Genomic DNA, 27,226 nt, shown 5'->3' with positions numbered 1-27,226 from the left:
CCCCTGGGACTCTACCCCTGGGACTCTACCCCTGGGACTCTACCCCTGGGACTCTACCCCTGGGACTCTACCCCTGGGACTCTACCCCTGGGACTCTACCCCTGGGACTCTACCCCTGGGACTCTACCCCTGGGACTCTACCCCTGGGACTCTACCCCTGGGACTCTACCCCTGGGACTCTACCCCTGGGACTCTACCCCTGGGACTCTACCCCTGGGACTCTACCCCTGGGACTCTACCCCTGGGACTCTACCCCTGGGACTCTACCCCTGGGACTCTACCCCTGGGACTCTACCCCTGGGACTCTACCCCTGGGACTCTACCCCTGGGACTCTACCCCTGGGACTCTACCCCTGGGACTCTACCCCTGGGACTCTACCCCTGGGACTCTACCCCTGGGACTCTACCCCTGGGACTCTACCCCTGGGACTCTACCCCTGGGACTCTACCCCTGGGACTCTACCCCTGGGACTCTACCCCTGGGACTCTACCCCTGGGACTCTACCCCTGGGACTCTACCCCTGGGACTCTACCCCTGGGACTCTACCCCTGGGACTCTACCCCTGGGACTCTACCCCTGGGACTCTACCCCTGGGACTCTACCCCTGGGACTCTACCCCTGGGACTCTACCCCTGGGACTCTACCCCTGGGACTCTACCCCTGGGACTCTACCCCTGGGACTCTACCCCTGGGACTCTACCCCTGGGACTCTACCCCTGGGACTCTACCCCTGGGACTCTACCCCTGGGACTCTACCCCTGGGACTCTACCCCTGGGACTCTACCCCTGGGACTCTACCCCTGGGACTCTACCCCTGGGACTCTACCCCTGGGACTCTACCCCTGGGACTCTACCCCTGGGACTCTACCCCTGGGACTCTACCCCTGGGACTCTACCCCTGGGACTCTACCCCTGGGACTCTACCCCTGGGACTCTACCCCTGGGACTCTACCCCTGGGACTCTACCCCTGGGACTCTACCCCTGGGACTCTACCCCTGGGACTCTACCCCTGGGACTCTACCCCTGGGACTCTACCCCTGGGACTCTACCCCTGGGACTCTACCCCTGGGACTCTACCCCTGGGACTCTACCCCTGGGACTCTACCCCTGGGACTCTACCCCTGGGACTTGACTTGATTAGAAATGGTTCAGATTCAAATCACTAATTCTGAAGAGCTGTGGGATAAACACTATTCAAGCTTTTGTGGGATGCACCTGAATGTTACTCGCCCTTTTCCAGTGACAATGAAAAAGCAATTAAATAATTCCTCATATTCACACATCGTTGGTGTATAAAACAAGCCACAATTAGACTAACAGAAAAAATAAATAAATAAACCAGTGAAGACTATAGAAACGCAAGAACAGATAAAATATACAAATTCAATATTTGCCAAACCTGGACAGTTCCTATCCTCAGACAGTTTGTCTTCAATCTCTTGACACAGTTCCTCACTTTCATGTCCCAATCAAACTCGTGTCTCCAACAGCACTTATTAATTAAACAACTTTTGATCGGGTCATTACATTTAATCTCAATATTATCTTTCTACATTTAAAAATTATATACAAATATACAATACACTCAAAAAAATAATTCATTGGACGAACATGATTTAATCATGCCACCTATATTCCATCTAAACAAACCAAGTTAAGTCAACTAACTTTTATCATGTTATTTGAACACAAAATAGATGTGTTGGTTAAACATGATATTAACATTTCCATTAAACTCATTTGCATCTTTTTTGAGTTACATGTTCATTCTTAGTTAATTTAGTGAGATTATTTTGAGTGTATTCTACATAAGTCAAACACTTCAGTTGAACAAACTTCAAATGTATGACAAAACATGCATACAAAAAGACAACATGCAAATCCATTTTACATTTTTATTTATGCAAAAATTTTCCTGCATTACATATACCTGAATTGTAGCAATTGGCTACTGACTAGGTGGAAACAATTTACCAGCAATTATGCATAGATCCAATACCATGTAATTCAGCAAAGAAAGAAAATCTACTTTAAAGTAGTTTTTAAAAAAAACAAGTTCACCTTTTTACAGTCCGTGTCCATTGAACAAGCAAAGTCCTTGTGAAAACTAGGAGGCAAACTTTGAGGTCTGGTGGGTAGCTCAGGTTCAGATAGTGCATTAGTCCAAATAACAAAGCACAGGCATCCCCAAAGTTTTGTAACTTGCCGAGGACCTCCACACCCTCGACCAGGACACCGATGTCCTCTGGGTCATCTCCAGCACACGAGCCCTCGTTTTCAATGACATACACTCCCATCACAGTTTGCTCCATGGAAGCGCTGGCCTCGAGGTCTGTGTCCTGTGGGATGTTTTAGGTTAAATGTTTTATGAGTGCTTGAATATGAATTCATTTATATTCATTTTATTTCATGTACATACATACGTTAATTAAAACACTTAATTATAGTTATTTTATACCAATTTATTTTCCACACTGCACCTTCTCTGAATTTATCATACCAAGTAGGGATGTAACGATACACTCAACTCACGATTTAAAGTTCACAATATGATTTTCTCACAATTTTCTTTAACAAAAAAAAGAAAGAAAAAGACTTAAATATTTATATAAATTGTGCAAAACAAGAGATGTGTACTCTTATCAAAAGTGCAACTGAAACAGTATTTTACATTAGATAAAAATAAATCCTGTCTCTTTAGATGCAGACTGTTGGTTCATCCTGGTGCTGGAATTCTTTCCAGTGAAATGCAGCCACATGATAGACAATTTAGTTGTCAGCATTTAACCGCGTTAAGCCAGCTAAGGTTACTGTATGTTAACTAACATTAGAGGCAAGCACTAGGCTGTCGCATAGAGATTTATTTATTATTTATCTAAACCAGTAGTAATCTTAACACATTTAAATAGATTTTTAACAGATTCAAAATGCATCGTTTCATCCCCACAAGCAAGTAAATATGTGCTCTATTCAACTGGTTTACAGATTCTTTGCCAAACGTAACTCACCATATAATCCTTCACAAGTTTCTTGTGGTCTTCGTTCAAGTAGATGCACAAGGACTTGAGGACACATACACGTCTCGTATGAATTGTCCTGAGGGAAAAAAGGAAAGTCATTTAGACAATATTCTTTATTTTTGAGAGCAGGTTTAAAAGGCAACACATGGTGCTTGTTGATTCCTACCAAAAGGTATACCATATATACTCTTAGTACTCTTCTCACTGTTATTTTGCCTGCCACTTTTAAAGAACATTATATACACTATATAAAAACATGATATAAGCATAAATCAACATTTTAATTCAAACCTTGGAAATCTCCACCATGACATTTTTTATTTTTCTTCCAGCTGCTCCACCTTTGCATCGAAATCTCCCCATCAGGCGTGGAGTGTACTGGTCGAGAGCAGCACGGAATGTAGAAAGTAGAGATAAAGCTGTTATGCGATGGAACTCCCTATCGATCTGTAAATCATTAATGCACATGTTACTAACCCCGTCAGTACACCAAAACAACAACAAGGAACAATGAATTATTATTAGTTTATTTACTATCAGTGAAGAGATAAAAAAAATAATAATAATAATAAAAAAAAGTCACCTCTATCGCAGTGAACAGAGCTGGCCGTCTGCTTTTGACGTCACCAATCAAAGGCTCTCCTTTAAGGATTTCTTGCCTCCTGTATGAGAAAGTATTCTCCATTTTCAACTTCACAATATGCTCAAACAGTGCGACTCTTTCCATTTCCAGATTTTTAGTGGATTCTCCTTTTGGATGCTGTTGAATAGAGGTTGAATAGAGGAAACAAGGAGTTGACAAGGTGGCTATATATATATATATATATATATATATAAAAATATATATATGCATGACCAAATATATTTAAAAGGACTCAACATTATATGGAATGAGGGTAATTTCAGTTTGCAAAATTATTTAACACTGCATTTCAGCTAAATCCCTAATTCTCAATTGTTGATGTGTGGCACCAAAAAAATATTAATCTTACCATGTATTGCATGAGGCACACGTCTCAGAGCATGGGAACAGAAATGGCTTTCCTGTAGAAATAAAAGGTGACTTTTTTTTATAAATACATTTATGATAAACTTTCAAAATGTTAAAATATCGCAAATAAGTATTTTAGCATCTAGTTACACATTACAGATGTTACTCGGTTTAATGCAGGAGCATTATATTAACACAAATAGTTATAAAGAAATCAATAGTTTTTATAATGGCCAAATGATCTCATATCAAATGATCATATTTTATGTTAGCTCCTGTAACGTTAGTGTGTGACCCCGACCCCGCCCTCTTGGCAGGCTCTGACGTGCTGCTAGCTCATTGGCGCACACGTCAGAGGCGCCCGCGCCATTGGATGTGCAGTGCAGTTGCCGCAGCACAGCCAATGAGTGAGCCAGACACTCACTTTGCTAGCTGTGCAGCTGCAAAGCAAACTGCGTTTAACATTTTAGGCTTCAGAGTAAATCGAGTCAGTAAATTTCCAAATAAAAATTAGTACATTTCCCCACTGCGTATAACTACGCAATACTCGTTCCCTACTCAGGGAACCGAGGTTACGTTAGTAAAACCTTGTAGTTATCGATCAGTCACATTAGTGTGAAAGCCACAACAACTTCAAGACACTCTATCACAAGACAGCAAGTTGTGTAACGTTAATTTAAACAGCAAAGCCATGGGCCGACGCTGAAAGTCGTGTAACGTTAGTGTGCACAAGCCTAAACTTAACGTTAACCACTCAAAACCATGTTCAAAATACATTTCAATATAGCTAACTTACGACTACTGGCACTCCACTCTTCCCCTCCCGCACATCACACCGTGTCTAACTTAATTGACAACTAACTGACAAACTTGCTTGTGTATTTTTTTTTATATCGCCATTCAAGCAGCAAGAAAGCAATTAACGTTAGCTAAATTATTGAAACCTACCAATACGCAGTTAAGCTAACAGCAACATTAGCTAACTGAGAAACGAGTACTGTAATGTTAGGCCTAGAGAAAACTATTTAAATTACATAAATGTATGTTTAAAAATATGTAATACTTACATGTAGATGAAGGATGACACGATGCACCAGCAGCATGTGTTCGTCGGAAGAGTCCGTTATTCCCGCGTCATTAGCAGCCGTGCAATGCATTCTGGTAGCGTCGCGGCTCGCGGGGACTTTGGAGAAGCGGGGCGTCGAGTTGAATCGGTTGAATCCAGCCTAACGTACCTAATGCAAATGAGGAGCGGTTCGCTCGGCTCGCCGCCGCCTCTAATCTTTTAAACTGAACTTTGTCGATCTGAAAAGAAGACAGATTCAGCAACTGTACGGTCTATATCTCGCTTAAAATGTGTTCAGAAACAAGTTTCGGTGGACTATTTTCGTAAAATACGAGATCGTATTACGAACGAGCCGCCATTATGGTCGGTTTTGAAATTCGGGAGAAGCCAGCCCCACGTGATGCATTCGTCCAATCAGCTGCCTGTCAAGGGTGTTGAGCATGCGCAATAGCTGACAGTCCACGAGTTCGTTGATTTGATTAATCTACTTCTCATTTGATTGATGTGAATGTTTATAATTCATCTGAATATTCTTTTAATCACGTTTTACAGACAAGAATGAATCATTTAATGAAGATAAACACCATTAAGTCATGTAATATAAGCAAACTAGTAGTTTGCTAATCCAACACATGCCGAAGTTTATTTTTTGAGTGTATACATAAAGAGTAGAGATCTTCAAGACGAATTAAGTACAAGTGAAAAATAAACAACATTAAAATAAATTTCTTACCCTCACTTCAGATGGTTCTTCACTCTCCAACCTACATCACAGACTGACAATTGTCACGCTTGGGCTGCGTGAGGCACGAGCAGGAAGACGGGTCACGATTAAATTCTATTTATTTTTATGAACAAGACATGCTCCAAACATAAGCAAACTTTGTAGATGTAGAACCAACAAGAGAGAACTGAAACTAGGGAGACTATATACACAGACAAATGAGGAGACTAAGTGACAACAGGTGCACACGGTGAGTGATGATGACTGATGAGGATGATGACAGGTAACAGGTGAAACTGATTAACAAGAAACACATGGTGCACAAGCACAGAAAGCAAAACAAAGTCCATGGTTGCATTCCAAACCGCATACTTCCCTACTATTTAGTATGGGAAAAAGAGTAGGCGAGCGAAAAAGTATGTATGAATCCAAAAGAGTAGGCGAGAATTACCTGGGTGACGTACTAATTATCGCGAGATTCGGACTCAAGTGCGTTCCAATATGCCTACTTTCCTACTATATAGTAGGCGAAAACAGTACGTGAAGGAAGCAGTACGTTCCAAACATCAGTATTCATAAAAGAGTAGGCGAGAAGTTCCCGGATGGCTTACTGCTCTTCTATCCCAGGAGGCCACGCGAGGGGATACGTCATTATCAAACATCACGGAGATCAGCGACGCGCGGGGTTTCAAATGTGAGTAAACACGGTTCCTTGTGTTAAAATTGCATGTGTTAAACTACTATAGAGTAAACGTTTTAACTGTTGAAGGTGTAAAGGAGTTAGACAGTATAGTATGATTGTGATTTGGCTGTAAAAACACGTTTTATTATATATAACGTTAGCTCTAGCTGACAGGAGCTCCAGTAAGGACACGTAAGTTACGTCTCTAACGTGGATTTACATAAACCATAAACATCTTAAAGACGCTTATTTTAAACGTCTATTTACATCTGACAGGAACATCTTTTATAAGTATTGCAGAAGAGCACATCACAACATGAAATCTACATCTGAGTGATATGTGCGCTATTATGTAGAACATATCTAAAAAGTAACTAAACATAAGTTATCTATTTTATTTGTCCATTAGTACTGTTGATAAATTGAGGAACATGTATGTTGGATAAAAAGTTAAAACAACCTCAACATGTAAATGTAGTGTTGAGCTCATAAATCACAGAGGTTATGTGAATCTTGTCTGGATGTTACAGGGACAGAAGAACAGATGTGTGTGTATCCGGTGGAGAGAGGCTCATGAAGCTGATGCTGCATCAAAGGCTTTGAGTGAGTATACTACAGAAATTAATAATAATTTAAATATTAAGTTGTAGTTTATTTTAATTATTGTAATTTCAAACAGAGCTATTACAGCACCTTTCTGATTCTTGATTTCTGTGCATTTGCTGCTCAGCTGTTGTGGTGGAGCAGGACCTGCAAGGAAAGATGATGGCGGCATTTGTGGAAAAAAAGCGTTCTTGTCTGCTAAATAATACTGAAATCAAATGACATTGTGCTGTTAAAACTACTGCTTTTGTGTTATGTTTGTGCATTTTTGTAGGATCTGAAATGTCAGCAGACTGGTGTGAGCACTGAGGATGAGGAGCACAGAGCTCAATCCTGGAGATCGTGCCATGGACGAGTCCCTCCATCACTCCACCGGCCCTTACGAGACCCTCCATCACTCCACCGGCCCTTATTGCCTCAGATTGTGAAGCACAACACATCACGCAACAACCGGCACCCCGGCACAGCTCACCTCTGGCGGTCCGCTGGTTCATCAGAATAAAGCCGCAGAATGGGAACCGCTGTGTTGAGATGGCAGTAGATGTGGTTCAGTGCCTGTAGCCTATATACATGATTGTAGTTTGAATAAAGCTTTGTTTCATGTGTTGACTTGCATTTGTTTATTGTGTGATGGTGACTTTCATTCATTCATTTACTCCTTTATTAATATTTATCATTGTTGTCAGTAAATAAAATATCATTATTTAATTAATTGTTTGAATGAAAATGTAGATATGTTCACAATATACACATCTAGAGTGTATTCATGCTACATTTTGTTTGTTTTATTGATTTTTTTCAGTAAAAAGTAATATAATTAAAGTGCTAACACAAACTGAGAACTCTGATTGTTTATGATTCCACCCAATAACTTACCAGAATAATTATCTTGTAGCCTACAGAATTTGAGACGATCTTGCATGCAGATTTCTGTTTTTATTTTATTCGTTTATTTAACATGGACAGTGCACATTACAGTAAATGTGCCAGGGTTTATTTTTCATCTGGAATTCCTGGACAGAATGTTACAAAGTCGCCCTGAAAACAAATATCAAATGTAAAGTCAAAATGAATATATATTTTTTAAATTATGGTATAAACATACACAAAAACAAACAAACAAACTAATAAAATAAAATAAAATAAGCAAAAGCACAGACATACGAAGGATGCGCATTTTAGGCTAGGCTACATCTAACACAAAACAATACGATATTGTTGCAAAAAAAACACAGCCATTATTTGCTGATCATTACAATACAATTTTAAACCCTCATAGCCCTCGAATTTGTACATTTTGGAGTTAAATTAAATTCCCCTTTGTGTAATCTTGACACACGCTTTTATTTTGAAAAGCCGAATCGCCACCGCCACTACCGGAAGTGAATGCTCGGTGCACATTTATGCTCTTTCTGTTGCTGCTCTCAGTGAATAGCCGTCAGCGGTTAGCACATCATTCATCGCGACGTTTAGATACCAGGAGCAGATATGGTATGTATTTCAGTTCTATATTTTGTATTATGGTATACATTGTTGTCGTTTGTCTTGTTAGAAAATCGTGTTTAATCGTGTGTCTTGACACGTTAAAAGATGAACGCGGGCAGCTAGCATCAGTGTAAGTTAGCAATGCAACGTCGAATATTCAGGAAATTTAAGTCCGCTGGAATATTTCTACATTCTCTTTCTACGTATTTAAGCACTTTGTTTAAAGTGTGAAATTTAAACAAACTCATTTTAAGTTCACCAGTGGTAGTATCTGTCTTGATGAGAAGCATCGAGACTGTTTTGTTTGGGGGAGGGTTGGAGTCCAGCAGCTGGTGTTGTCCGAGTCCAGAGATTCCGTGTTATATTTGAGCGGATTATATTTAATTTGACTTATTTCATGTGCCAAACGAGCATATCAGATTATGATGTTATCCTTTTAATATAAATGTGATCTATTAATTTCATTGTCAGATGTAAAATGGCACTAGCAAGTTATTAGCAGTAGGGGGCTCCACATAATTTGGTCTTTCTAATTTACTTAATGTATTTTTGTTCTTTAACATGTATAATTTAATTAAACTTGTGTTTGTTTCTTCCTGTTCAGTCTCACACTATTCTGCTGGTGCAGCCCACCAAGAGACCGGAAGGCAGAACATATGCAGACTATGAGTCTGTCAACGAATGCATGGAAGGTAGGATGTTTCTATCATTTTTAATGGACTAGAAATTAATGTCATGAACTATTCTAATGCATTTAATTCATATGTAACTCCCCTACAAAATAAAGGAGTCTGTAAGATGTATGAAGAGCATCTGAAGAGGATGAATCCCAACAGTCCCTCCATCACATATGACATAAGCCAGTTATTCGACTTTGTTGATGACCTTGCTGACCTCAGCTGTCTTGTGTAAGTAACCACACTGTTTACACCGCAGTGCACAACTAACACATGAGCGCTCACCAATCATGTCCGCTTCTCTCACTCAAACAGGTACAGGGCGGACACACAAACCTACCAGCCCTACAACAAAGACTGGATCAAAGAGAAGATCTACGTGCTTCTGAGGCGCCAAGCCCAGCAGGCGGGCAAATGAGGAGTGTGAACGCTGGGTTATTTCTAAAGCTAGTCCCCAACTGCATCCGAACTACGCTACATCACAATAGAAGCACAGAGGAACCAAGTGGTGAAGTGATGCCGCTTAGTTCAGATTTTGTTGAATGCATGTCTATTCAGTCACGATGTCAAAGAATAGATTGAAAATATTTTGCATTTTAAATCGAATTTTTGTAACCGGAGTTAGGGACTTGGGATATTTATCAGATTAGAGGGTAAAATTGGGGTGGAACAATCCCTCTCATTTAATGTTTTCTTGTGTTTTTTTAATTGTGGTTTAAACAATTTTTTTTTATTCAGTAAAGTTTAAAACTTACACATTTCAGATAATGGAGATAGTGCTGAGTCCTCTTATATCCCAACTTTTGTCCTCAGTACTGTTGCAGGTTTAGTTGACCCTCTCTGTTTTGTGTATGTATCCAGTAGTCACTGGAAAATAATAAAACATTTCTCACAAATATCAATACTGTTTTGTTTTGTTTCACAGCAAGGATGCATTAGATTTATCAAAAGTGACAAAGACATAATGTTACTAAACTTTTTTATTTCAAATAAATGCTTTTCTTTTGACCTTGAAAAAATATTAAGCAGCACAACTGTTTTCAACATTGGTAATAAATATTTATTGAACACAATCATAGTATTAGAATGATTTCTGAAGAATCATGTGACACAAGACTGGAAAAATTCAGCTTTTATTTTAAATCGTAATAAAATAATCACAATATTGCTGTTTTATGGCATTTTGAACTAAATAAATGTTAAGGGTAAGCGACTGCTATATAGCTAACTTCTGGAGCAAAAGCCAGTCCGCCCTGTTATCTAGCCTCGGCTGCGCCGCTACTGTGCCGTGGATGTGCAGCTACGGGGTAATTCTTCAAATAAGAACTTGCTGAACTAATTCCTCTGAAATACGCAAGTTTCTGCTATAATTCCCACGCCTGCCCCGCTTCACCGGGTGTACAACAACTTTTATGAGTTCTTTGCGGCCTATAAGCAACTTTTTCTACTGATGTTGAAAAACTAATGTTTGCCTTCATTTAATTTTTCCAGAATCTAACCCACCTATGTCCTGCAAAGAAGCGTTACACTGCATTAGCACTGAAGTGACGTCTGTGATCATGCTTGGTGCTGTAGTGGAAACCCCAGAGGTTTCGTTCGGGTCTGTTGGTTATGATCCACTGTGTATTTGCATAGTTCTTGGAAAGGTACCAAAGTAACTTTTGAGGAAGCACATACATGTTTATGATAGTTACTGGTTAGCCAAGCAAACAGCGGAGTACAAGACTTATAGTACTATAGGAATACAGTAACGCTAGATACAGTATAAGATAAAGCTGCAACAATTAATGTTTTGTAACAGATTTGCCATCTGGCCAGTGAGCTTGATCTGTGATGGTAATGATGCGCTGTGGTTTCAGGACGACTCTTGCATCGGGGAAATGTAGATTAGCTGTAGTGTTATCATGCATCACTATAGCGGGCACTTCTGACCTCTATGTGCTTTTATGTTTACATTAACTTGATTTAAAAAAAAAACATTTCTTAAGCAGTATTCAATAAAATTAAAATAATTAATAACTTGTTGAGTTCATTCAGCTTTGAGAAAGACCGGCAATAGTGGTTTCTGAGTGAATGGTGAAGTGTTTACTTTCGAAACCATCCAACCTGATCTCATGAGAACATTTAACTATTTTATGAGGTGGCCATTTTGTAGGAATTAGTATGATGTGATTAACATGTAAACATAACATTTTTTTTGAAGAAAAAAAAGGGAAGCATGAAGGTCAGTTGTTGATTGGATGAGGCAGATATGAATGTGACTGAATTGTGAGAAAGTGGCAGGAGAAGTCCTGATACTCCCGAGAGAAGTCCTGATACTCCCGAGAGAAGTCCTGATACTCCCGAGAGAAGTCCTGATACTCCCGAGAGGAGTCTGCCGTTTCACCGGATGATCGAGACGGATAAAAAAATAAGCACAACTAAAAAAGAAAAAATTAAACATGCATGGATGAATCGTTCACAGTAAGATAATTAAGAATAAGATGCATTTTTAAAACAGAGTGGATTTTAATGGAATGCTGACTAACCTTTTCAGGTCATCTTTAAAAATGCTTACACCTAGTTAATCACCTAGCAACCACCCACAACACCTTAGCAACCAGTTTGACCTATTATCAACAGCAATGCCCTAGCAGCTTGCGACACCATAGCATTGTGTTGGTGAGTTTTGATCGGACAAGCAACACTAAAAATGTAGTTTGTAATTCATTTTACAGTTATATAATCTACAAGCTGGCGCAGCGACCTATGGCTGTAAGAACACACTGGCTATGATGGGGACTTGCTCCGAAGCACAGCTTGGACTGGAATACCAGCATGGGACGGCCTGTGTTCCCAACAGAGGCTTCTCCTGTTACTTATAATGGCTGTAAATGAAACTACAATGTATTCGGTCTCAGAGACAAATTATTTTTACTGTATGAATGACAAAACATATTCGTTCATTGTCGTGCGCGCGCTCAGCCATTCTCTCAAGGAGCTGCGCATGTTCGCGCTCACTTTCCCTCTCATTCACATTCTCCTCCATCATGTCCCTTCTTCCCTTTCACCGGCAGTGAGTGTTTGATGTTACGAAACACCAGTGTGTCTGCGCTGCTCATTTTGGCGCACTGTGCCTTTAAACGGTGGCGGCGGCCCTGCGCCTGCAGCACAGGAAACCCCGTAGCGACTTTCTGAGGGGACCCAAGATGGCCGAATCTTCACAGTGGGGCTAATAATTACTTTTCGTCACGTCGCTGCTATTTCACGGTGCTCGACGGTCGCGCTGGCCATTCGCCATCCCGGAAAGCGAAACGAACGAGTCTATTCGATTAGTTGCATTGGGGAATGTTTATCTCTATGTGAAAAGAGACTGGCTGGTCCATCCGCGGCCCGTAGCCAGAATATGGCGGAATACTTGGGAGAAAATATAGCTTAGCTTATTATGAACGCGCCGCTTTATACACGACTCTTCCCGCATTTTCACCGATCACGCGCGAGTATAATTATTAAATAGAGGAATCGGTACGTCTTTGGAGTTAATTCGCGCACGCTTCGAACGTTTATGTGTTAAAAATGACTCGCGCGAGGAGATAGCCTGCTAGCTGAGGCGCTAGCTACGCTAACACCGTTTGACTGAATTAGTCGCAGCGTTAGCATAGCTAAGTTAGCTTAAAGTAAGGGGGCACGGAGAAAAATAAACACGTTCTGCATTCGTGCTCGGACTGCATACTTTTAAACTAACATCTCACCGCTTCACCCCCTTTTAGAAACGGAAGTGCTTTTTGTTGTTACGTTTAAGATTTCAAAATATTGAGTATGTTGTGGAGAGTCTCGGCTGCACACAGCAGCTAGCTGACCATTGCTAGACTGGTCAGGATAATTGTTCTGTAAAGCACAAGTTAACTGTTGTAGACCCCACAACAACACACTGCATCAGTTTCGAGACAGCTTGCCACTGACAGCCATAAGTTACATTTCAGCTTGAAGTTGACCGCAGATTCTGTTGCCTCTTGCAAGGCAAGGACGTTGAGATTTATTAAATTAAAGGCGAAAGCCTGTTTGAGAATTACTTGCAAGGATGACGGACACTCGTAGACGAGTAAAAGTGTACACTCTGAACGAGGATCGCCAGTGGGACGACCGGGGGACGGGGCATGTGTCATCCGCCTACGTGGAGAGACTGAAAGGCATGTCTCTCCTGGTGCGCGCCGAGAGTGATGGTAGGTTCAAAACACGACATGCATGATGTACATGGTCACTTCTGATTGAGACTGCAATTAAGATGTGCCCGTTCTTTAAAACAGGATCACTGCTGCTGGAGTCAAAAATAAACCCTAACACCGCCTATCAGAAACAGCAGGTGCGTTTGAATGACATGATCTTATTGACAACTCATCAGTGCATTTGTGAACATAATTCATGAATATGTGCTTTAAATGTCTTTGTTAAAACTAGTCAAGTATACATTAGTCGTGTAAAGATGCAAGACGGCACAGGTGAATAAGATTGATAAACATCACATACCCTAACTTTCCCAGTACAACAACCCTAATGTTACATTATGTCATGCATATTATATAAAAGTCAGACATGGGAAACAATAGTAGGTAACAATTTCAGAACATAAATCTAGTAAGAACAGTTTATTGAAATATTAGACAATTTAAAAAAAATAATGTTTGCATGTGTGTTGTACGTCTATTTGAGCTAAAATGGAGCTCACACCCGAGAAAGAAAATTTTATTCAGACATCCAAACTGATCATAATCATGCAATAATAGTTCTTAGTAAGATTAAATGAAATGTTTTGTTTTATGATCCAAGCTCTGTACTTTTAATTGTGTGGGGTTAAAACATGTAATGCTGTCACAAAATAATGATTGAGAGATGTACAAACTAATGTTCCCCAAAAGCCTGTTGTATCATACTTATTAATACATAGATTGTAACCATAGATGGAGGCCTGAGAAATCCATGTATCAAATATGATACAATAGGTGGTTTAAAAATGTTTAGTTTGATTACTCATTCACATGTGCTAATTTGCATAAACTTCCAAAACTTTTCTTGGCTGTATAAGAGTTAAAGGTTTTCAAAGAGGGGGTTTTGGATTCTCTTTTTTTATCATTCTCAACAGACAGATTTTTCTTTTTTTTATGAATAAAATATTAAATAAATCAGGCAAATGATATATAAAGCCCTCTGTAAAAGCCTTCAGAATATAGAACTGTAAAGTGTGGTGTATGTAAGTGATTTCTGAAGTTAAGATTTCTGACTCGGCGCATTCATTAATTTTGAGAACACCCTTTAAAGTTATTTATTATTAAAATCTACAGACACAAATCGATAATGTGTACAGAAATAAATATTTAAAAATATGCTTGGTATGTTTTCTATCTACTCTAAAAGAAGACATGTTGTGGAAGCAAAATAGCTCAAAATTGACAAGTGTCATGAAAAAAAGTGGTTTAGTTCCTTGTTCCTGTTTTTTGGGCATTAGTTGATGGCATCTGCATTTCTCTTTGAAGGACACACTAATAGTCTGGTCCGAGGCTGAGAACTATGACCTGGCCCTCAGCTTCCAGGAAAAGGCTGGCTGTGATGAGATCTGGGAGAAAATATGTCAGGTGATTATGCTTATCATAGTGATGTACATTATAATATTGCATGTCGGTGTAGTGCCCTGTTCTGAAAGCCTGTGTGTGTGTGTGTGTGTGTGTGTGTGTGTGTGCAGGTGCAGGGGAAGGACCCCTCCGTGGACATCACGCAGGAGCTGATAGACGAGTCTGAGGAGGAGCGCTTCGATGACATGTCTTCTCCTGGCCTTGAACTTCCGCCGTGCGAGCTCTCCCGGCTCGAGGAGGTGGCCGAGCTGGTGGCCTCGTCCTTACCTTCTCCGCTACGGCGGGAGAAACTGGCCCTGGCGCTGGAGAACGAGGGCTACATCCGCAAGCTGCTGGAGCTGTTTCGCGTGTGCGAGGACTTGGAGAACCGGGAAGGCTTGCACCACCTCTATGACATCATCAAAGGCATTTTCCTCCTCAACCGCACGGCGCTGTTCGAAGTCATGTTCTCCGAAGAATGCATCATGGACGTGATCGGGTGTCTGGAGTTCGATCCGTCGCTACCCCAACCGCGCAGGCATCGAGAGTTCCTGACCACCACGGCGAGGTTTAAAGAGGTCATTCCCATCTCGGACCCGGAGCTGCGGCAGAAGATCCACCAGACGTACCGGGTGCAGTACATCCAGGACATGGTGCTGCCCACCCCCTCCGTCTTTGAGGAGAACATGCTCTCCACGCTGCACTCCTTCATCTTCTTCAACAAAGTGGAGATTGTTGGCATGCTGCAGGTGGGTGTTCTACTAGCCGTGTGTACGTGATCACGTGTGTACCATTAGTGGTTGAGTAGGGATGTGACGGTGAGGATATTTTCCCACGTGTGACGTCACCGGCATCACCGTCGGGGCTTTAGAATCGCTCAGTTGAAAGCAAACCTAGAATGCCCACGTCTGCATGGCCATTCGTAATGGTGCGGCGCAGAGTAAGTGTGTTCAATTAATTCCTATAGGAATGGGTTAGCCTAACCTTAGCTAACCCTAACCTAGCCTTAGCTAACCCTAACCTAGCCTTAGCTAACCCTATAGGAATGGACATTATGAATGCCCGTGCGGATGTGTGCATTTTAGTTTCGCTTTCAAATTAGCGCCAGTTCATGGGCGGATTGCTTGAATGGTGAGTTCATTAGTTTATTATTCCTAATGAAAAACACAACAGCAAAACAGTACAATGACAGATTCGCTTAAATAGGTGCTTTGACACCAAATATTCCGCCATCACCTTGTCAGTCAGATCCTCACTCTCGTGACGAATGAAATCTGACTCCTGCCGCTGATCTGTGCTGCGACTCGATCGGCTCACAATTTATTAAGCAGACAAGTTCAGTTTTTAATTGTAGTGTCTGTTCTCTTAGTGAACAAAAGGATGGCGCCGTGGTGGGCAAGTGAAGTAACCGTGTGGCTTCTGAACAGCGGTGACACAGACTATCGTAGCAAGCCTATAGTTGAGTTAACTCTACCGAGCAAAACAAGCTAAAGATTAACTGTCCATTTAGGCTTCTAGCATCATATCTCACACAGGTAACGTGCATGTCATAGCTCACTATGTGTCATTGTTCCTTCTCACCACGATTTTCACAGCAGCAACTTCCGTCTCATTGCATCCTCAGCAGAACCCTTGCTTGCAGAGGCTAAGTTTACATGTTAGTGCTGCTGCTAATATTTCCCTGTTTGCATTACCTGAGAACATCTCATTGCCACGGTGGGCTGTGGTTCTTTGCTGGAAAGGTCATCAGATATGTGTTCCGCACCAGAAGGTCTTCAGATTAAGGATACAGCACTAACTGTTTTCAGATGCATGTGATCATATTCAGTAGAAGGCCGGCGACAGTACCTCAGGAGTAACGGGGGAGTGATGGATATTAGAGATGTTTTCATCGTTCAGTTGGGTTTCACTGCTAAAGTGAGTTACAAAATATATTTTATGAAAATGGTTTCATAAACATGATTCTCACCTCACAGTGGAATTGTTTGGTATTGGTTGGAGTTAGGGGAGGGGGCTTGTTTCCATGGGAACAGCACCATCATGTTCTTTAGAGCCACATCATGTGACGTCACTGACGCTTGGCAGGCGTGCTGTATGATCACTTTCTGCAACCGCCAGCTTCTTCTGTACAGTATGGTGGTTTCATCCATCTTTGCAGATAAGGGTGCATAATATATGGCACACTATTGTTTTAATATGACCATATCCCATTACTTCCTGAATGTAATCTGGTAGATGTTAAATAAACTGGCCATAGATACTAAAAGCTATTTCTTATGATTATCTGAGCAATTAGATGTACTTTCCCATGACCGTATGATATGATCACAGTTTTTTAGTTCACTTGATTTGTTCCTCTTTTTTTGAGGTGTAATCTTTCATGTCCACGACAAGGTGATGGAGTAAAACACAGTATCAGTCACATGTCTAACCTTGCTGTCGACGTGCATTGATCAAATATACGCCACAAGCCACCCTCATTCATCTAGAGGTCAAGTAATGTTGCAGAACAGATTTGAGCCTCTATGATTTACAACTGAATATTGAGCTCAAAATGACATTAGGATAATGTATATAAACAATTAACATTTATCAAAAACCAGGTTTAATGTGGCCAGTCTGGCTAAACAAAATGATTAGTGGTTGTAATTCACACAATATGGAAGGAAAGGGATTAAGTATCAGAAAATAAATGTTAATGTTGTGAATACAGGCCATTTCATATCTTACTCGTTCTAGGAGGAGTGGGAATCTTTAAGCACCTCACCATCCGATTCTGGGAGTCACAGTCCGACTTGAAACTATTATTGATCTACCTCTTTTTATTACCTAATTAGTTTACTTTAAATCTTAAATTTATTTGTACTTAAAAAAAAAAAAAGGGGGCTCAATACTAAGGATTTTTCTGTTGGCCCAGTCAGGCCAGCGGGTAATCTTCACATGCCCTGCCTGCCAACCTTTCCACAGGCCCCTCCACAAAAATAAACATAAAAAAAAGTTTTGTTGTTGTTTTGATCCATATAACATTGTAGGGCTGCATGATTTTGAGGGAAATCTAATTTGCGATTTTTCTGGTTTATAAATTGTGATCACAATTTAAAATGTAAAATGTTTTTATACATAAATATGATAATAATATTTATAATAACTATTAATTATGATTGCAAAATTAAATTATTAAAATAATAAATATTACTTTTGTAATAACAATATTAACACTGCAAGACGGCTATTACTATACATTATTAGAAAGGTCTAAGGTTTTATTATAAAATATGACATTATTATGAAAAAAAATCTGTGATGGTAATTTCTTAAAGGGTTAGGTCACCCCGAAATTAAAATGATCACCCTTATGTTGTCCCAAACGTCTGAGTTTCTTTCTTCTGTTTTCATTTTTGGCTGAACTAACCCTGTATTTTTGTCAGGAAATCGTATGCGTCCACAGAGGACATCTCCTGTACTCCCTCTATCGCCACACTGGGGAAAAACTTGTGGATTCGCATGTTTACTTAGACTTTAGAGAAAACGGAGAGAATTATTTTTCCTTTTTGGCACAGAATAGCGCGTGGACAGCGTGCGTGTCTCTGGTTCCTTCCACTGTAGGAAAATGAAGCCAGAATATCCCAGAAATTATCTTTGCCAACTAGGGCTGTCACTCTTGAGAAAAATCTAATTCGAACGGATATCAAATACCAAGCTATATATTTGAATAAATGTGTTTTTGCAAAACAGATATAAATCCGACCTTCAATTCCCACGCTATATGCAGATTTAATGGATTTAATGCCACCGAAAGCAACAGATATGAGCTGCATTTTATTGATCATCAGCTAACATTTAAAACTCAAAGACTGCAATAAGAGAGCGGCAGCCCTGGTCAGATCATTTAGTTTCTTTACTTTTAATGCAGATTATTATTATTGTGTGTTAAAGCGTCTGCGACTTCACTTTGATTTGCGATAGTTTGCACGTTGGCTTGACGCTTGATGAATAGATTATCTGCGGTGATGCGTGTTGCAGCGCGCCGTCATATCTGACACACACAGCCTGTAACACGCTTTCAAAATAACACGCTTTTTAAAATAAAAAACAATCTGTCTAATCATAGACTGTAAAAAATACGCTACATGGCACTTTAAAAACCGGATAGTTTATTTGTAGTTCGATTACGGATATTTCACGTCATGTTGGAATGCATATTCAAATATCGAATAAAAAGTGACAGCCCTATTGCCAACGATCGCTGTTGCAGATAGAGACGTTTGACTGATGAAACCAAGATAATAAACATGTATAATGCAATTCTAATCGCATATCCTTGAATACAATAAAATATAATTTTTAATTTCTGCCTCATTCTGTGATATGAAGCCACGTCAGATCACAAAAGGGAGTTCTTTCACACACTCAACTATGGAGTAAGTTTGGAGTAAAAACATCATTAAATGTTCTCTTTTGTTTGACAACAGATGTGTAAATGCGTATTACAAGTCTTTGGGAAGATGTTTGGAGCATGTTGCTTTTTCTAACGCACATTAAAAGTGACTTGACCTCATAGTGCTTGCAGTGATGGAGTGGCATTTACTGCGAACGGGTCAATCCGCTCTGATCACAGTGCTGCGCTTCACCATGAAACGGACTTCATGAACAAAAATTGAGATGTCTTTAATCAAGAATAGAGAATTGTGAAATTTCTCAATTTTAAATTTCTAATAACTAATAAAGTTCAAACATTATTGAAGACTAGTGAGTCTTCAGTAATAAAATTGCTTGTTTTAAAAAGAAGTTACAAGCAACTTCTCAGATAAATACAGCAGAACAAAGATACAAATGACCGTGATCATGTACAGAAATTTAATAATCACTAAATTCCATAAATGTAATAATGGCACTAGAATTTTAGGCTGCTGTCAGTAAGACCGAATGCACGAATAGTATACGGTTACATATGCGTTTTCTTTTTCTGTTTACGTTAATTTAAGACATAACTGACTAGGTTTACGTGAATGGCCTACTCACCCAGACGGGCATTTAGACAAACTTAACTTTGTGTTTCCATTCAAGTGCAAAAAGAAAGAGAACTAAGTTCAGCAGCTGCGAGCCGCCCCCCGTCAGTCACGTGTGTGTGTGTGTGTGTGTGTGTGTGTGTGTGTGTGTGTGATTGCTTGTATGTTAACTATATATATTCTGAAAACATACAAGCAAGTAGTAGATAATAAAGAGGAACAGAGAAACCCGCAGTAACTGTTATCAGTACCTAAGAGTGCTTTCAGTATCGGAACATTCTCCAGTCAAGACGAGAGCATTACGGGATGTTTCTCTTTCTCAGCTTTACTAATTATTACGGATGACATCATAGGCAGCGGAGATCTAATAAGCTGCGTTCACACTAATGCACAGATCTGCTTTGAGACATCAGATGTGTTGTTCTGTCAGTCTAATCCCTTAAGGCATAACTGACTGTTTACATTCATTTCATGTCATAAAAGCATAACGACATAACCTTTAAAAATATATATTAAGGTAAATGTAATAACCAGAGCTGTTTCGTGTGTGTGTGTGTGTGTGTGTGTGTGTGTGTGTGTGTGTGTGGGCTTTCAGGACGATGAGAAGTTTTTGACCGAGCTCTTTGCACAGCTGACTGATGAAGCCACGGACGACGACAAGCGGCATGAACTGGTATGATAGCAGCATTACTAATGGATGCCTCCTCCTCAACATAATGGGATGCAAACAAAACTCATATTGTGTGTCACATCCAGGTAAATTTCCTGAAGGAGTTTTGTGCATTTTCACAAACGTTACAACCACAGAACAGAGATGCGTTCTTCAAAACGCTTTCCAACATGGGAATCCTGCCAGCGCTGGAAGTTATTCTTGTAAGATATCCTTGCTATTTTAAATCGAGTGTCAGTTTGGTGGTTTCTTTTTTCTTTTTAAAATGTTAACATCTTTACTAATGAGACTGTTGTATTGTATGTTATCGAGACTTTATGCATTTAAAACGGTCTCTGACTTGCTTGAACTTTCCTATCAATGAAAACCAGAACTTCTGCTGTATTTACCAACATGTGTGTGCTTTTCAAAGGGCATGGATGATGTGCAGGTGCGCGGAGCAGCCACTGATATCTTCTCCTACCTGGTGGAGTACAACCCCTCCATGGTGCGAGAGTTTGTTATGCAGGAGTCTCAACAGAACGATGACGTAAGTCGGACATGCCCACTGACCCATGTGATCACTCTATCTACTTGTCATCCTCACTAATTGTCTCTTCTTAAAGGACATTCTGTTGATCAATCTGATCATTGAGCATATGATCTGTGACACGGACCCAGAGTTGGGTGGAGCCGTACAGTTAATGGGGTTGCTCAGGACGCTAGTGGACCCAGAGAACATGCTGGCTACTGCTAATGTGAGACCGGTTTTAATATGATATTCACTTTCATTGTCAGAAAAACATACTCCTTTAATTTCCTTAACTGTCTGGGTCCCTGCAGAAGACAGAGAAGACCGAGTTCTTGAGTTTCTTCTATAAGCACTGCATGCATGTGCTCTCAGCTCCACTTCTTGCCAACACCACAGAAGAAAAACCCAGCAAAGGTAATAATTAGGGTTTTCTGTGCGCATGCGTGCAGACTGGGTGCGTGTGCAGCCTTTCTGAATCATTGCTTAATTGAAATTTGCATACCTATTTAAAGCCGTAACATCTGCAGATTTCTCACTCTGTGTGTTTGTGCTGTCAGATGATTTCCAGACGTGTCAGCTTCTGGCTCTGATCGTAGAGCTGCTCACGTTCTGTGTGGAGCATCACACGTATCACATAAAGAACTACATCATCAACAAAGACATCCTCCGCAGAGTACTGGTGCTCACTGCTTCTCAGCACGCTTTCTTGGCCTTGTGTGAGTATTTGCACTCGCACACATACATATAACATTCATAATGCCACAAGAGTGGGCTCAGGTGTGTTTGAAGTGCTATCAGAATGACAGTAAGTATTTTTGCTTGTTGTCCATTAGCTCACGTTTCTGTCATGCCACCATTCTTGCATGCCTTAAAACCAACAATATATTTGTAAATGTTTAATTGTACATTTTTAGGCTTCATTGAAGTGTACATTTATTTAGTATTTACTTTAAAATTATTTATATATTTTTCTTATAAGTAATGTTTTTTTTTCCGTTTTTTTAAAACAAATTTATAAAGATTGATTTGTTTGCAATTTTCATACTCTTCTTTTGCTGCCAAGGTCTTGTCTCTGTGACACACAAGGCATTTGTGCTCCGATCAAATCCTCTGCTTATCAACAGCGGTTACACGATGTTATTTATACCATTATAGTTTTTATTTTTCAATTTAGTTTTTTAGTGATTAAGTTAGTTAATTTAAATATTTAAATTTCATTTCAGTTAGTAATTTTAGCGCTTTAATTTAGTGCAATTAGTTGCCAAGGCAACACTTTTAATTTTTGTTTTTCGTAGCGGGGTTTGATACTAAAAGTATGATTTTTTTTTTTTTTTTTTTTTTTAAAGACTCTGAACTAGACTCTAAATGATAAGTAGTACTAGACAAATGACACGGCATAATCAGTCACGCCACTCACCATGGGAAGATTCACGCCGCACAGTCAAGAACACCAATGATGCTGATCCATGTTAACTATGAAAAGCTCTGTTGATAATGACCAATGTTACATTATCACAACCCATGCTGGGCCAGCAGCTTTATCAAGCACTCATTTATACCAATACCAAACTCAATGCTAACCCATTATCAAGCACTCATTTATACCAATACCAAACTCAATGCTAACCCATTATCAAGCACTCATTTATACCAATACCAAACTCAATGCTAACCCATTATCAAGCACTCATTTATACCAATACCAAGCTCAATGCTAACCCATTATCAAGCACTCATTTATACCAATACCAAACTCAATGCTAACCCATTATCAAGCACTCATTTATACCAATACCAAACTCAATCCTAACCCATTGACAGGCATCAGACATAACTTGGCTGTTAAATGTCTCTAACCCTTTCTCAATCATTCCTCTTGTTCAGGTGCTTTGCGGTTCATGAGGAAAATCATTGGCCTGAAGGATGAGTTTTATAACCGATACATTATGAGGAACTTCCTGTTTGAGCCAGTGGTCAAAGCTTTCCTCAACAATGGATCGAGATACAACCTCATCAACTCAGCCATTATAGAGATGTTCGAGTATGTCAGAGTGGTGAGTACATTTATCCAAACATCTCTTGATGCTCCTGAACATACCGTTAGACGGATATATATTTAATTTTGTTCATAATTTCTGTGTGTAGGAGGATGTGAAGTCCCTGACGGCTCATATCATAGAGAACTACTGGAAAGCCCTAGAGGATGTAGACTATGTACAGACGTTTAAGGGACTGAAGCTCCGATATGAACAGCAGAGAGAAAGACAGGACAACCCTAAGCTTGACAGGTATATGGTCATTTCAAACCATCGTCATGGATCCTCAAATTGAGTGAATCTCTAATGAGGGACGTAATTCCTAAATTTGTATTGAGAATCGTTTATAAATGTGTTTTCAACTAAAGAGACTCTAAGTCTCTCTGTGGTTTTCAGCCAAAATAAAAGCCCTTTGGTTTGATATTTGAAAGCAATTAAGACAGCCATAGTATTAGTATGTTTTGTAAAATACATTTTTAACTTTACAGTACAAGTGTAAATACTATAGTAGTGTATTTCTTTATTGTTATTTTTAATTTAATAAAATACAATATTTTAACAGTATTATTTTTGGCCTTGTTGAATGGGTCCCATAACACCAACAGTATGAGTGTGGCCTGAGACAACTGAACTGGAGAGGTTTTATTTTATTGTTTTAAGCTATATCTAGTCAAGGGTGAATTCCCCGACGGCTACCACATTTTAATGTCGAAATAAAAAAAATAAAAACTGTGCATGTAATATTTACTTAGTGCATTCGTTGTGCATGTAATTGCTACTTTCAAGTGGATGTACCTTTTAATGAATGTAATTTGTGCCTGCATGCTTGTCTTCAGTATGCGGTCGATCCTGAGAAATCACCGTTTTCGCCGGGATGCGCGGACGCTGGAAGACGAGGAGGAGATGTGGTTTAACACGGATGAGGAAGACTTGGAGGACGGTGAAGCCGTGGTGCCGCCCTCAGATAAGATGAAGAGTGACGAGGACCTGATGGATCCCATCAGCAAGTTCATGGAGAGGAAGAAACGTGCGTTACTGCTAATGTTAATGAGCAACCACTACGACTCCATATCTGACTGCATGCTTTAATACAACTTGCATTGCTTTGGTGTGTTTTAATTGATAATTTTCCCCTGTTTTTCCCCAAGTGAAAGATTCTGAAGAGAAGGAGGTTTTGACCGGGAAGGCGAGCCTCTCAGGACGGCAGAGCCCCAGTTTTAAACTCTCCTTTTCCAGCTCTCCAAAGCCTAGTCTGTCCTCTCCTCCAACCGCATCCCTCCACCCCGGGTCACCTGGGTCTCCAAGCTCTCCTGGGACCGGAGCCCGGAGCTCCCCGCCTGCGGCAGCGGTCACCACCAAGGTGCTTATGCAGGCTGCACACTGAAAGGGTGACCCCAAATTGTATTTCTTACTGCTTGCTTGTTTCTGATGGCATCTTCTCTCATTCCAGGGAGGGTTGGTGGGGTTGGTGGACTATCCTGATGATGATGAAGAGGATGAGGACGAGGAAGATGCAGACAGTAAAGAAGAAAGTCCTCCGCTGTCCAAGAAGTCCAAGCTGAGCTCCTAAAGCACTCCCTCGTCAGTCAGCAGTCATGCTCAAAGGGAGCTTCATCCAGAGACTATTGCAGCGCTCAGCCTAGAACTCAAAACTGAAACTCAATGAATGAATACATAATGAATGGATAAATGAACGAATGCAGCCCCGCAGGTGTCCATGGGGCGCCGTGTGAGGAACGGAGAAATGGAGAGCAAGAGAGGGAGACGATTCGGTCACAGAGCGAAAAGGTGAATGTCTCCGCATGGAGTTTGTCCAAGTGCCAATCTGCAGGAGAGAGAGAGAGAGAGAGAGAGAGACTCGTGAACCGGACGGAGAGATCGAAGAGAATATAAAACTGTGGTCTGGACAAAGAACTATAAAAAAGGATTTAATAAGAAATGCATTTCGACAAGCCGGAAAGTACTGGGGGGTGAAATGACCTCACACGCAGTCAGTTACTCAGACACCCAAACTGTTGCCCCACAGAGCGTCCCAGGCTTGGACTGGACACACTGCCCCCCCTCTCAGGGAAGGACGTCACATGACCCGAACTGGGCCAGCCAATTCACAACCACCACTCACCTTTGCTGACATCATCTCCATTTCTTTCTCTCCTTCCTCTAGCCCTTTTTCTGTTGGCCTTTTTTCCTCTTGATTCTTTTTTTTGTGAGTTTCTAGGGCCAGACGGGACACTGGGGAGCAAAGCAGTCTGGGTCGTCATTGTTTATGATGTCACCGTTGTTCTCGTGGCTCAGCGGAAGTTCTTCCTCTTTCAAAGCCAGCAGTTCCCTCCTTTTCTTATTCTGTTGTTCTCCTCTCTCATTTTTTTAAATGACATAAAAGAGACCTGCCTTTAAATGTTCAGGACGTTTTCAGCCGCACTTGAACAGGTTTTTAAAACCTCAGTGGGGGAGATAGTTTTACCCTTTTTTTGCCCTTCAAAACTGCAGATTTTTTGGAAAATTTGTAAGCCCGTCTTGATTAAAGATTGAGTGGAACTCTAGATGTGATCGATTTGTCATATCTTCATTTTCTTTTCTTTTACATGTGTACTCTTAGTTGTGCAGTATATTTGGGACCATTAAAAGACCTTTGCTGTATAGATCTCTCACGGTTGTGCTGGTTCCCTGTATCATGTCCCCTGTGCTGATGTTTTGTGTTCTGGAATGGGATTTCGTGACTGAAATGATCCTCCTGTCTGCTCATCGGGATACGTCAGTGCGAAGTCCTGCCTCCGCTGACGGAAGCTTTCTAAACAACCTGCACACAATTAAAGATAACAGTTTTTATTTTCTGAAATATCATTTGTTTCTTTGTGCATGAAGACCCCGAGGACGGTGTGGGCATGCACTAGAGGGCGCTCTTCACCTTCATATGTTCATGCAAAAATAAGAGCAACAAACAGGAGCCAGAAAGTAACTTGTAGTGTTTATGCACTACTGGTCAGAAGTTTGCAAAAAATACTTTTATCATTTGTTGATAATATATATCATTTTAATTTACTCTTTTCGGTTTTATTGTATTTTAAAGTGTAATTAATTCCTGTGGTCAAATCTGAATGTCTAGCACCATTACTCCAGTCTTCAGTGTCACATGATCCTTCAGAAATTATTATATGCTGATTTGGTGCTTTATTATGACTGGTGCTAAGTTATTAATAATTGGAAACTAAACATTTTTGTGGAAACTGATACTTTCCCACATAAAAATACAAGTCTTTTATGTAATCAGAATGATTTCTGAAGGACCGTGTGACACTGAAGACTGGAGTAATGATTGCTGGAATATTTCACATTATACTGTATTAGAGAAATGCAGGCTCACCAAGGCTGCTTAAGAGACTTTTTTCAAAATCTTCCAAACATTTGACTGGTGGTGAATTTTATGAAAAGTACACCGTTGTTTTAAATGAAAGAAAAATAGGGTCAATGGAAATCCAGATGACATGCTGTAAATGTTTTATGACATGTATTTTGATTTAAATCTCATTTGCACAAAAGAAAACAATTCTCCGCTTGTGCGGTTCAGTCCCGGTCGGGTTTCTGCATTTGGTGAAGCCCGTCTCCATCAATGATGTTTACCATATGCTGTCCCACTTCATCTCTTCTCATCATTGCCGAATGCAATATGTCTCATCTTCGGGGAGATTATGCTCACGTACACCTGCCAGTGTCCTGGCACTAACCTGCCTTTTAATTAGAAATGTAACCATGACCAATCAAGCCACAGAGACCGAGCAGCTCGTCCCCGTCCGCCGCCAGTCAGACCCAGAGATGCTGGCAGTTCCTCACAGGAGACATCGCCGCACGAGCTGAAGTGTCCCTTGTCGTGTGTGGTGGTCTGTGCACACTGAAGCTGCGTTTTATTTATTTGTTGAAGATTATCCGTCCTTTCCATTGGCATGTGTTAGTGCCAGTGCGCATGGAGCCGGTTCGGATGCCAATGGAGAGTTTCTACAGACATCTTTGAAGTGAAGCCACCCAGCAACTGATCAGGATCTTTAGAAATATCATTCAGCAAATCAAGAAAGGCCTGACGGTTCGTCTGATTTGTTTTCAACTATCCCTGCTGGAAAACCAGCTTAGACCAGTGTAGTGCTGTCCAGTAAAACCAGCATGGTCTTTC

The 27,226-nt window shown here is 40.5% G+C and overlaps 3 protein-coding genes and 1 long non-coding RNA gene across 4 annotated transcripts; 2 read left to right on the top strand and 2 right to left on the bottom strand.

The window, feature by feature from the left end:
• Window positions 1-2,063: 2,063 nt before the first annotated feature.
• On the bottom strand, window positions 2,064-3,451 carry LOC307012625 (uncharacterized protein; the record flags this gene model as incomplete). Its single annotated transcript, XM_079639507.1, has 3 exons — window positions 3,314-3,451; window positions 3,011-3,098; window positions 2,064-2,341 (listed from the first exon to the last, which is right to left on the bottom strand). Coding segments are annotated over exons 1-3 (389 nt in total), but the record flags the coding sequence as incomplete, so codon positions are not given.
• Window positions 3,452-6,646: 3,195 nt separating this feature from the next.
• LOC306983640 lies at window positions 6,647-7,646 on the bottom strand. The gene is made up of 3 exons (XR_013794415.1): window positions 7,561-7,646; window positions 7,179-7,235; window positions 6,647-7,070 (listed from the first exon to the last, which is right to left on the bottom strand). It is a non-coding gene; the product is annotated as an uncharacterized lncRNA (long non-coding RNA).
• Window positions 7,647-8,425: 779 nt separating this feature from the next.
• Window positions 8,426-10,152, top strand: erh (ERH mRNA splicing and mitosis factor). Its single transcript, XM_079584457.1, has 4 exons — window positions 8,426-8,579; window positions 9,178-9,265; window positions 9,361-9,481; window positions 9,566-10,152. The coding sequence occupies exons 1-4, from the start codon at window positions 8,577-8,579 to the stop codon at window positions 9,666-9,668; spliced, it is 315 nt and encodes a 104-aa protein (XP_079440583.1). The 5' UTR covers window positions 8,426-8,576; the 3' UTR covers window positions 9,669-10,152.
• Window positions 10,153-11,889: 1,737 nt separating this feature from the next.
• On the top strand, window positions 11,890-25,897 carry smek1 (SMEK homolog 1, suppressor of mek1 (Dictyostelium)). Its single transcript, XM_079583608.1, has 15 exons — window positions 11,890-13,452; window positions 13,537-13,592; window positions 14,761-14,859; window positions 14,967-15,584; window positions 20,440-20,517; window positions 20,601-20,717; window positions 20,927-21,043; window positions 21,120-21,251; window positions 21,337-21,439; window positions 21,583-21,741; window positions 22,910-23,079; window positions 23,171-23,313; window positions 23,898-24,088; window positions 24,210-24,421; window positions 24,512-25,897. Exons 1-15 carry the CDS (start codon window positions 13,311-13,313, stop codon window positions 24,629-24,631), a joined length of 2,457 nt encoding a protein of 818 aa, XP_079439734.1. The 5' UTR covers window positions 11,890-13,310; the 3' UTR covers window positions 24,632-25,897.
• Window positions 25,898-27,226: the final 1,329 nt, after the last annotated feature.

This window comes from Phoxinus phoxinus (assembly GCF_949152265.1).
Source record: "Phoxinus phoxinus genome assembly, chromosome: 16".
NCBI lineage: Eukaryota > Metazoa > Chordata > Actinopteri > Cypriniformes > Leuciscidae > Phoxinus > Phoxinus phoxinus.
The sequence above is the reverse complement of the archived record's forward strand: the minus strand, read 5'-3'. Positions and strand labels throughout refer to the sequence as shown.

Excerpts from the sequence above, each read along its gene's own strand:
- smek1 (XM_079583608.1), top strand. The coding sequence starts at position 13,311 with ATGACGGACACTCGTAGACGAGTAAAAGTGTACACTCTGAACGAGGAT. Across the intron at positions 20,718-20,926 it reads CAGCGCTGGAAGTTATTCTT|GGCATGGATGATGTGCAGGT; the intron begins GTAAGATATCCT and ends TGCTTTTCAAAG. Across the intron at positions 21,440-21,582 it reads AGAAGAAAAACCCAGCAAAG|ATGATTTCCAGACGTGTCAG; the intron begins GTAATAATTAGG and ends TTGTGCTGTCAG.
- erh (XM_079584457.1), top strand. Across the intron at positions 9,266-9,360 it reads TGTCAACGAATGCATGGAAG|GAGTCTGTAAGATGTATGAA; the intron begins GTAGGATGTTTC and ends TACAAAATAAAG. Across the intron at positions 9,482-9,565 it reads GCTGACCTCAGCTGTCTTGT|GTACAGGGCGGACACACAAA; the intron begins GTAAGTAACCAC and ends TCACTCAAACAG.